Source organism: Arachis hypogaea, chromosome 16 (genome assembly GCF_003086295.3).
Source record: "Arachis hypogaea cultivar Tifrunner chromosome 16, arahy.Tifrunner.gnm2.J5K5, whole genome shotgun sequence".
NCBI classification, from domain to species: domain Eukaryota; kingdom Viridiplantae; phylum Streptophyta; class Magnoliopsida; order Fabales; family Fabaceae; genus Arachis; species Arachis hypogaea.
This window is the reverse complement of record NC_092051.1, coordinates 138,183,810-138,196,231: the sequence shown is the minus strand read 5'-3', so window position 1 is coordinate 138,196,231 and position 12,422 is coordinate 138,183,810. Positions and strand designations below refer to the sequence as shown.

General features: G+C 34.0%; 1 protein-coding gene across 1 annotated transcript; it reads right to left on the bottom strand.

Moving 5' to 3' along the window:
- Nucleotides 1-7,241: 7,241 nt before the first annotated feature.
- On the bottom strand, nt 7,242-8,794 carry LOC112757672 (uncharacterized). The gene is made up of 2 exons (XM_025806227.1): nt 7,714-8,794; nt 7,242-7,621 (listed from the first exon to the last, which is right to left on the bottom strand). Exons 1-2 carry the CDS (start codon nt 8,792-8,794, stop codon nt 7,242-7,244), a joined length of 1,461 nt encoding a protein of 486 aa, XP_025662012.1.
- Between the last annotated feature and the right edge of the window lie 3,628 nt (nt 8,795-12,422).

Sequence of the window (12,422 nt, the reverse complement as noted above, 5' to 3'; positions counted from 1 at the left end):
ATCTTTACCGTAGGAAAACATCATAGGATACTGAAGAGGAATAAATGCGGTGTGTGTCTCATGAATCCTTTGTAGATATCCGGACTTTAATTAAACTATAATACCACGCCCTGCATCTCCAGAATCAAAATCTTCTACTATTAGAGCTGCGACCTCGTTAGAATATGGTAAATTATAGACTCTCGCGTCCTTTGATCTTTTCCGATGCAACCACAGCCTTATATTTGTGATATCTTCTTGACGATTCTGGAAGTATGTGCACATTGGTATGTTGGTTTAAATTAACCACAGTCTTATATTAGTCTTGAAGTTACCCACATTTAGTCCAACACCAAAATATCTTATTTGGTAAGATATTCTTTCTCTTAGCAAATTCACAAATCGAGACACAAGAGCTTCTTAACTGAGGCGTGTATTTTTTCTCTTTATAATTGATAAACAAAAATCAAAGAACAATTAAATGGGGATAAACAAACAAATTTAAAATATGAATAATATAAATTTAATATTATTTAAAAAATTGGTAGGAAACTCATGTCTTCATCGAGCCAAACCATCTCAATTGAGTATGACAATGGAGAATTTCCATAACTTGGTAGTGTCATTGAAAAAAGTAGAGAAATTTTAGATTTTAGATATATGTAAAGGAATGGATTGATTTACTTTGAATTGTTGTGCTATACATGTCTCATAACTTATACTTTTATAGTTAACTCATAGTTAGAATTCTCTAAATTTGATTGACTTTAATTTGAATTTGAATTAAATTTGCAGACACTACAAGAAATATCGTTAAAATCGATGGCCAAATCGACGGCCAAGCTGTCAATAATATTAAAAATCGATGGTAAAATTGACGGCAAAAGTGGTCGCTATTAAACTGGTTGATTTTTCAAAATTCAAATAAAATCGACGGCTTTTATAGCTGTCGATAATAATCTAATAAAATCGACAGCAATTCCATATATAATATGAGTTTGAGAATTTTGCTTCCTTCATAAAATCGACCACATTGCCGTCGATTTAATTATTTAGATACCAACACATGCTTAATAAAATTGACAACACTTTTGTTGATATTTATTTAATAAAATCGACAAAAAACCGTCGATTTAATTACTTAGATACTGACAAATTCTATGTCTGTATTTTGTTTTTTGTCTATTTTAAATTTAAAAAGCGACAACCCTGCTGTCGATTTTAATAGCTATAATTTTTTTTATTTGAAAAATAGTAGACAATTAATACAAATAAATTTTTAAATATAGAAATAAAATGTATACAAAATATTAGATAAATAAACTTCTAAATATAAAAATAAAATTTATACTAAATATTAGATAATGAGTTTACAAACTTATCAAAATAATAAATAATCCTCTAACATAAAGACTCTAGACAAGATAAATAACTAAACTTAGAGTTATATTCGTTTAAATTCAATCTACTAATAATACAAAATATTCAAAGCAAAGTAAATAACCCTATTCATACTCATCTAAATAATCATCTGAGTCATCAAGATCGTCAGAATCATCGTCCCTTTGAGAACTCTGTGGTTGTCCTGGTTGCTGCAGAATAGGTGGGAGTTTTCTACCTGGGACTGTGCTTTTCTGGGAGCTTGGAAAAGTAAAAGAAGGAGGTGGGAGAACACGTGATCCATAACTACTAGGACCCATGGCCCTCACATACTCAGTCAAGCTGCTCAATTAATGACTAAACTTATCCATCTGTGAGTTACTGGTGTTGAGATCCTCACGCAAGGATTCAACAGTCTGTTGCCACTCTCTTTTCTCCCTCTGGTTGCGATCTTCAAGCTCTCTATATTTAGCGGCATGTTGTTCAACTTCCCTATTGAGTATTGCGATTTGTTCTCTAAGATCCAAAACATTAGTGCTGGTGGTCGTGGTTGGACCATCAACTTGAGGTCGCACCATGGAAGAGTCCCTTACCTCACCCATGCCATATACCCTACCTCTTCGTTTTTCACCCACTGTCTCAATCCATATGTTTTCATCAGAGACAGGCGGTGGATCAGTTAAACCAGCCTCTATAGCAGCTAACGCTCTTGCTCAGCCTGAAACATACGCTCTTAAAATATATCCTACAATGAGGAGAAATGATTGATAAACTACTAGAAGTATTAATAATGCAAAAATTAAGGGGATATGTGAAAAAAATAAGTCCAATATTACAATGAAGGTAAGTTACCTTTGTCTTTCGAGAGTGTTCATCAATCCATTGAGTCCTATCCTTTTTGCGAGTGTGAGTGTGCTCAAAAAACTCATCCATACATAATGGTCTTCTAAGTGAATGATTCTACATAATGTAACCAAAGTATCAACAAATATGGGTGTACAATTGATATGTACTGAACTAAACCATTGCACTTAGATAGAGCAGCTCATAAAAGCATGCTCATAAAAGAGAACTCATAAAAGAGAACTCATAAAAGCATAGTTTGGCAGAGGCAGAGGCAAAACAATATTAATTAAAGAGAAACAAAATCAACAATATCATCATCATCAAAGGCAAAGGCAGCAACAACAACATAATAATAATCTTCCAGGGCAACTATTTGATGTTAACTTCTCAGAAAAGAGAAAGGTTCCTAATGCATTAGATCCTCTTCACAATCGTTGATGACTTCAAGCCTTCATTTTCTTTGCATATTGTTATTCATGTTTGAGTTTTGAGGTTACAAAACCAATTAAAATAGCAAATTATATTTTATAGAGTTCAGAGGTTCATTCTCTGTTAAATTGTGGAAGCTAAGGAAGGTTAGTACTTCATTTTATTTTATTGTTTTTTACAGGAACCCATAAAAGCATGCTCAAAGAAGTTCATGAAAATCATGACTATATCGTAATTGATGATGATGATGATCAAAGGCACTCTAAACCACTCTTAATGAAAAAGAAAACCAACACAGAAGGTAACTGAAATCTAACTTCAATTGTTTTTATTTTATATTTTTTATTTCATTATTTAGCTCATATTTTGAAACAAAGATGAAGAAATCCAAAAGTCAAAGCTTCGGTTTAGATCAAAAGAATAACAGTATAAACTAATATCAAATCAACTCTATAAATAATAGTATAAATTATGATGGCAACTGATAGTATAAAGTAAAAAAGAGGGTTCTATAAGCAACTTACCAAGCGTAACCTCGCTTCTGGAAAGGTGGTGCCTTCTGCAGTATGAAGGGAGGTACCTCGAGTCGATTTCCTGGCAGCTGTATTTCTCGCCTGTAATTATCTAAAGGCATCAGTGTCCCAACGTCTCATCAATTCACCAAGAACTTCTGGTGGGATCCAATATGGACGGGCACCTTTTTTGCGAATGGCATGGAGCATACCTCGCAAGCACTTGGCAGCTCTAAACCTCCAAGCTTGATAGATATCATCCTCTTCCGTGTCAAGAATGTCAAAGCATTTCTATTTAAAAAAAATATCTTGTTATTATATAACATACTATGATACATATTTACCCTCTACTATATCCACTTTGTCCACCATATCTTTTCTAATCTTAATTTATCTAAAAATATTAGGTAGTAGTAGTCTGAATTACTAAAAAATCTTGCAAGTCAAGTAACCAAGAGATACCAAAAAGTAAGACTCAAATTCTTCTTGGGTAGTAGCTATAATAATTGGTGTTTCTAAAGTTTATATAGTATGATCATTACCCTTATAAATCAATATATATTGCGTCCATGATGCAAGGACATACATGTTAACTAAAGCAGCCAGCAAGTATATATATAAATCAGATGGTATAGTATATAATATGGCATTGAAATTCTAAACAACAAGATCCGAGAAAAAAATGTATCAGCAACAAATTAGCCCTTTATCACGTTGAAATTAAACAGATTATGACATGTACTTTAGTAATTAATTAATGAGATTAGCATGTGCAGTGAAAACATGCAGGTCCTTAAAAACTCAGCCATATAATTTTTCGAGTTAAATACTTTAATATAGTAATTAAAATTTACCCTCCACTCTATCCACCATATTTTTCGAGTATCATCATCTGCCTCATCAAAACTCAGCCAAGGCTTGTTGTAGTTTTCCTTAAAAACCTGAGAAATACGCTTCAAACCAGGCTTAGGTGGGTGCCAACTACATCAAAAACAAAAAAAATGATAAGGATAGATTACTTAGTAAAAACGAGACATGAAATTCATAAAATTTAAAGCAAATAACAAACCATTTGGCACCATCATATCTAAGCGTGGGAGCACTTGTGCTGGAGTGACCAGTGGCGGTGGATATTCCTTGACCATGAGTATCTTGGGTACCATTAGATGTGGTTTGTCTTTCCCCACAAGATCCTGCTCGACTGGGCGCTACAATAGCTGGATCATTCTTGCACACCATGTGAGGCAGTGTTGGAAGGTTCATTGGCTTGTTGTGTGCATGATCTTGGCACACCCAGAGTAGGCATCATGTGTATCTGAGGCTCCTGACGAGAGGGGGTAGTCGTAGCAATAGGTGGCGGTCTCCCATTGGTCGGAGCAGTCGTGCCTGATGATGACCCAACAAGAGTGTATGGATCCGCATGCAAGTCAAGGGGGTGACCGGTAGAAAGCCTAGGCCTCCCTTTTTGGCCTCGGCCTCGGCCACGGCCACGGCCGTGATCTCCGCCTCTACCAACCATATCCTATACTGTATTCCAGCTTTCCAAATTTTTTGATGTGGTGGATGCTTCTCAATACTGTATTAAAAGGAAAAACAGAAAATTAAAAAAAAGCATTAGATGCCAAGCACTTTTTTCTAACACATACAGTTTCTACTACAAGATAGAGATGCCTGTGAACACTCAAAAAAAGGCTCAATTAGATGCAGAAAACAAAAGGATAAAAGAATGTGGACAGTTTATATGAATGAGTAAACATGAACTGTACTCTTTGTAGCTTCATATGGACCATCAAGATGATATACATAATATATATGGATGATTCTGCCTGGATTTATTCATGTTAAACAAACAAACCAGGACCACAAATCTTCATAAGAAAATAATAACATCAAACAAGGAAATACAACACATTGATAAAAGAAAGAAATAACAGCAGAATCAATACATGATTATGTGATGACCAATTCAATCCCAAAGCTGCAATGACCACCAAAACCACAAACCAGCATCATCTTATGACTTAAATAGAGGGAGAAAATAAAAACCTAATTCCTCAGAAACCAAATTATATCAGTGTCATCTTCCACACGCACACACTAAATATTTATTTAATTAGTGTCCAAGATAGTTTCTTAAAGGTGTTTAATTTGAATTACAAGTAATCGATACAAGAAATTACAAAATATGAATTACAACTAAAACCTCAATCCGAGAATTCTGAACTTCCATCATCATCATCAATGTAAGCATCATCGTCATCATAGATCTCAATGTCATCGTCCTGTTCATTATTTACAATAGGAACCTGGAGGTCAGCTAATTGAAGTTGTATCATATCAACATCTCCTGATGTAGATGCTAATGATGGTGGAAACTCGGTTTCTAAAATGATCCTAGCTTGTGGAGGTTCATCATTCTGATATACCTCGGTTTCAGACTCATTTTGTGTCTCTTCCATTATTTTTCCCGGTTTACATATAATCACAACCTTCCAATTAGACTTACAGCCTTGTGGATATGGCATGTAATACACGTGTCTAGCTTTTTGTGCAAGGATGAATAGATCGTAACTCCCATATCTCCTAGTAGGTAATACTTCAGTTATTTTGTAGTCTTTGTGTCTATGCAATCCCCGAGACCTGGTAGGGTTATGCCACTCACAGTAAAACAAGGTGACTCTCAAACTAACAAGACTTGGATATTCATCAACAATCAAAATCTCTTTAAGAGTACCATACCAGTTAGATGCATCATTCTCTCCATTGCCTTTATGTATTATCTGTCTTCTTTCCACATGCATGCTCATGAGTATAAAATCTATACCCGTTGACCTTGAACATACCAACACTCGTTGCCCTAATTTTTGGACCGAATGCTAAACTCAATAGATGAGGACAAGTTATGCCATTACTGGGATTTTTTACCTGATTTTGTCAAACAAAATATAGTATTTAGAAAAACAATATTTACTTTGACATATTTTAGTACAGTCAACAAAATGTAATAACTTATATGTTCATGGAACCATGATGGAAAGTTGGACAAAGAATTATTGCTTCCATGGATTTGCTCGTATTGACTTCTAAATTTATTGACTTCAGGACAATTCAACAAGATATGTAAGTGAGCGGCTTTCATTTTCATACTAGTCAATCACCTGTCTTTGTTGGCTCTCCCAGGAACACCCGGTTGATCAAAAATAAAAAGGGTAGGCTCAGATGAACTTTCACCACCGTCATCATTCCGATTTGGCCTTGTTCTCTTAGACATTACAGGTGGCTCAAAGTAATAAGAACAATAAATTGATGTCTCTCTAGCCAGGTATGCTTGACAAATTGAACCCTCTACTCTAGCCCGATTCTTCACCGATCTCTTATACGTGCCTATTTCACACTCAAATGGATACATCCACCTATACTGAGCTGGTCCACAAACACGTGCCTCATATGCCAAGTGAATTGGTAGATGCTCCATTACGTCAAAAAAAGCAATAGGAAAAATTCTTTCTAACTTGCACAAAATAACAGGAATATTAGCTTCCATTTATGCAAGATCGCTAACCCAAAGAGTAGATGAACAAAGGTCCCTAAAATATTGACTTATTTTGGTCAACGATTTCAACACGTGGTCCGGCAACTCTTTGAAGGCTAACGGAAGCAAACACTCCATAAATACATGACAATCATGAGTTTTCATCCCAAACAATTTTTCTCCCCTGACATCGACACACCTTTGTAAATTTGAAACATATCCATCTGGCATTTTCAACTCTTGTACCCATTTACAAATATTTTTTTGTTGTTGGAGTGTCAAGACATAGTGCCCTTAGGCTTTGCCCAATGACTTTCACGTACTTGCACCAAATTCAAATCTGGTCACCTACAAAGTATAGCCATGTCTAACCTTGCCTTTTCATTGTCTTTTGTTCTTTCAGTATCCATAACAGTATTCATTATGTTATCAAAAACATTCTTCTCAATATGCATTAGATCCAAACAATGACGAGCCAAATGATCTTTCCAATATGGGAGATCCCAAAATATACTCCTTTTGGTCCAATTGTGTTCCACCCCATATCCGCTCAATCGCACTTGTCATCTTCTGTCAACTATTTTAGGATATTGTCTAACTCTTTTCCAGATCTGTTCACCGCTAAGCCTAATAGGAGGTTCTTCATCTTCCTCAACATTCTTCTTAAAACTAACTTTATTACGCCTATAAGGATGACCTTCAAGTAAATATCTCCTATGACAGTCAAACAACGAATTCTTTCTGCCATAATCTAACCAAAAGGCCTTGGTATCCTCCATGCATATTGGACACGCTAATCTTCCCCCCGTGCTCCAACCAGACAACATTCTATAAGCAAAAAAATCGTTAATGGACCACATTAATGTGGCCTTTAACTGAAAATTCCTCTTGCTATGAATGTCGTATGTTAGGACGCCTTCATCCCACAACTCTTTAAGTTCATCTATCAATGGTGAAGATAAACATCAATTTTTGCTTTGGGATTTTCTTTTCCAAGTATGATGCACGTTAGGAACAAGAAATGATCTTTCATACACATATGAGGTGGAAGGTTATAAGGGGTGACTATAACAGGCCAACAAGAGTACGGTGTGCTAAAATGAACATTAGGAGAAAACCCATCAGAACAAAGTCCAAGTCTAACATTACGCGGTTCGCTTGAAAAATGAGGATGCTTGGTATCAAAATGTTTCCATGCTTCACCATGAGAAGGATGTGTCATCACGTCGTCGTTTCTGCGATTTTGGTGATGCCACAACATATGAGGGGCAGTACTCATTGATGCATACAACCTTTGTAGCCTTGGAATCAATGGCAAATAATGCATTCTTTTATATGGAACCTTTTTATTTTTACCCTTTCTAGGCTTAAATATATACTCCCCATAAAATTTACATTGTCTAAGATCTTTGTCCTCTTTGTAATATATCATACAACCATTGACACAACAATCTATCTTAACCTCCTTAAACCCAAGTTGGGAAACAATTTTCTTAGCTTCATAATAATTAGCAGGAATTTCATTTAGAGTTGTTTGCATTTCTCTAAACAAAGTTGTCCACTGGTCAAAAGACAATTGTGATTTTATACTTAGCATCCTACTAGCAAGTGACAATCGTGAATGGATACAATTTTCCCACAAGGGTTTACTAATTGAATCTAAGAGGTTATAAAATCTCTTAGCATCTCGATTTGGTTCCTCCACTGCTGGTTGCATGTACATGTGAAACTTAGGTTGCAAAGCATCAACAACCATCTCATGATAACGATCAAAATTTTCTTCCCATATAATACCACCTAATGCAGAGCTGCTTTCAATGTCTTCATCTATCATAATCTGATTCTCTGTGGTTATCTCCTCTCCATGCTCTGTCCAAACCCAATAATTAGGTTTAAACCCATGAGTATATAGATCAATCTTAATGTCGATCAGCTGTTTAAATCTCCCACATTGACATTTGGCACATGGACACCTAACTAAAACTCCTTTGAGAAATTCATGAGTTCTAGTACACACTTCCACAAATTCATTTACCCCTTTAACAAACCTGGGCTTAAGACCTCGCCTTTGGTCATACATTCTATCATACATCCAACTTCGGTTCTGATTTTTCATTATTAATGATTTTAATTTCCTACATATCAAATGGATAATATTCAATTTTTAAATTTTTTTTATTCAACGAGAAACCACAACAAATAAAAGTCTTATCATAAATATAATTTATACTTTCACCATGAATAGTTTACCCAAACAAGCATAGATAAGTAAGTATAGATAAGCATGCATAATAATTTAATACAGATAATAAAGACAAAGATAAATTAAAACTCAATAGTTTAACAAAGATAAATAAATAAAAAAGTAGAAGGTTAAACCTTGAATAGCTTCTCTGGGAGTGTTAAACTCTACCAATACCTGAGATAGTGTAAATGGATGCCACTACAACTTTGATAATACTTGTGACTATGTCAACCCTACCAAAAAATATATATAGGCACATCAACACTAAAAACAATACATAAAAATCTTATCATGAAAACCTTGTAGTTTGCATAAATATTTTATTTTTTATAATTTATTTTTAATTATTAATATTAAATTTATAATTTTAAAAATAAAAATATAAAATTAATTTCTTAAACTCAATAGAAAAATAGCTAAACAAATACAATAGTATCTATTGAATCACTAGTATATAATAAAATCAATCAATAATATAAAATATATATTAAAGAAACTTCTCTTTCATTGATGGATTTTAGTTCCTTGCACACATCAAACAAATTTTATTGACTAGAAGTAATACAAGTACAACCTCAATTAGTAACTATGAATTAAGGTAACGAAACATAAGATGTTAATAAATTAGTAACTATGAATTATCTTATTTACAATTTTCCTGTAATGGAAATGTTTAAGCGAACTTTCTGATTGATTCAGCACCATGTTATACATCTCAACAAGAGACTTACATTTGCTCCATCAGCTCTTGCTTACAAAGCCCCTGGTTTGTCGATCTTGTTACCAAGAACCAACAGGGGAATACCATTTAAATAATGCTTGCTCAACAAGTCATGAAGCTCATTTCTAGAGATAGGTATGTTGTCATGATCAGCTGCATCAACAACATAATTGCAGGTTGCAATAGAGACATAGTTGATGATAATCATGCTTAGCATACTAGTGTACATAGATAATCTACAAGGATTTCTACAATGAATAGGAAAACAAAAAAAAAAGAGAGAGAGATCATATAGATGAAAATTTGTTATGTCTTCCATGGGATTACAAAGTCTTCATTATACTTTGTTCATTTTAGTGCCACTAAAGTTCAAAGTTGATGATCCTTCTTTCAATTGTAGACATATTATCCTAATAGTTTTCACCTAATAGGTTAGATTGGAAATAATATTACACAATGCCTCAGCAGAAGATCTAGAGAATCAATGTCCAAAATAAATCTGCAGTGTTAATTAGAAAGTTAAAATTGAATGATCACATAAATTTTATCATAGGAAATGAAAACAGATTACAAGCTAAACCAAGTAGTTTTATACTCTTTATGTATACACATTTTTCATGGCACTAATTTGATTTTCTTTCAAATTTAAAGTTTCAATTCCTTTGTCCTTAGAACTGAAAACTACATCAGAAGCTATTATTGAACCAAAGAAGATCAAAGGAGAGCCTTGACATTCAACTCGTTTCTATAAAGAAGCTATCATTTATACACAATTAGAAGATTAGTCACTTGATGCACCCACAGAAGAGAATTTTGAACATATTACAACTCATAGGGGTTCATCACTTTCCTCTGACATCTCATCAGTTAGTGATTCAAAGGAATAGAAATAATCTGTCTAGACTCTACTTTGATATATTAGTATTTCTTATGTATATGATCACACTAAATTAGTGTATTATGCATTAATCAATCTGATATCTAGTCAGTTAGTTGCATGTTCTGTATCTAGCTAGCTTATGTATATTAGTATTTCTTATGTATATGATGACACTAAATTCGTTTCTATGTGGTCTATATATACTTTTTTATCAACTTAGATAATATATATGTGAACAATAATATTATAAAAAATAAGAGTGACATTATTATTTTTTAATAATTATGGTGAATTCTCTTATCTATTAATGTATAAAAAATTGGTTTTACACTCTTTAGTCCACAACTTGATTAAACTAATTAACAATCAAAAGCCACAATGAATGAGTGAGAAATGGTCTTCATTTTCTTAGTTCTTGATGATCATGACTTCAACTATTTTCTAAGTGTCAATACTCAACAGAATGCAAACACTGAAACATAAATTCAAGAATCCGGTGTGGGCAAACATAAAACAAAGAGAAGAAGACAGAACTGGGTGATTGTTGGTCCTTTGGAAGCATTGGCATCCCCACTCAGCTGTAAATCAGCCGTAAATCAAGTCACTTGTATAAGAAAGTAGTAGTCTTATGTTCAAATCTATAATCAAACTTAATTTATAAGTTATATAAGCAAATATGATTCATGTTTATAAACAAATTTCATAAATAATATAACCAAAGTGCAAAAAATCCAAGTATCTGCAGAGAATGTTTTATTTTCTTTAATGCTAACCATAAATTATAACCAGTCTCATATAGTTTATTGATTAACACATCCATTTACACAAAAATACACACATGAAAATAGTAAATTACTATATCATTTCCAGACAATAACCAATTCACCTTTTTGTCTTTTCCACACAAGTCAACAAAGCAAAACCTTATGCTGATAGAAGTTACACAAACAGCTTCCACTCACTTTCCTATTTTCACACACAGACACTTTTAGTGTTTGCTAATAATCTTGTATTAACAGAACACTGCTTGAATTGAAGCAGCATTGCATCAATCCTATATTTAAATTTGTCAGAAAGATAACTTTGAAAACTAATGATATTTTCACCTTTTCTTTTCCAATTTTGATTAATTTTGAAGAAGATGAAGTATACAAATATGAGTTTGGCCAAGCACACCAAATAGGAAAGTGATTGAAGCTCAATGCTCATAGTTAGCATTGTTGTTAAATTAGGGGAAATAGGGCTAAAGAAGTATATATTACCCATTCCACATCACAAAATTCACATCCCGTGCAGGAAGAGAATTAGGGTTTCGAAGCTGCCACACAATCAGCAAGGCAACAAAAACTTGTTAATGTTAGCAATTAGGGTTTCGAAGTTGTCACACACAGAGAAAGAAGAGTTCATAGCTAATAAGCAATAAAGGAGCAAGAATTGAATTAGTAGACAAACCGAAGAAGAAAGAGGGGAAACGGACCCTTGCTGGAGTTCTACTCGCCTTGGGTTCGTTGTCAGCTCGTGCAATTAGCTGCCGCGCCGGACTACTGAGTAAGGCGCCGAAGGCACTGGCCACTGGGGAATTTGGGGATGAATGGGGAATTTGGCGAAAAAGGAGGGAATTGTGTTTCTGAGCTTTAGACGCGGGAAGTGGACGCGGGCAAGTGTTTTTAGTGACAAAAATCGACGGCATATTTGTCGATGTTAATTTAAAAAAAATCAACACCCTAGCCGTCTATTTTATACATTAAATCTACACCGTTCATTTAATTTTAGAAAGTGATCTAAACCGTTTAAATTTATCGACGGTAAGTGTTATCAATATTTTAACTAATAAAATAGACGCTGTTTTCGTCGATTTTAAAATAAAAGTATTCTAAACCCCAGGTTCGTCGACAATG

What these genes read in the sequence shown, in the direction of transcription:
- LOC112757672 (XM_025806227.1), bottom strand. Translation starts at nt 8,794, where the DNA reads ATGAAAAATCAGAACCGAAGTTGGATGTATGATAGAATGTATGACCAA. An exon ending in TAACCTTCCACCTCATATGT is followed by an intron (nt 7,622 to 7,713) that starts GTATGAAAGATC and finishes CACCATTGATAG; the next exon opens with ATGAACTTAAAGAGTTGTGG.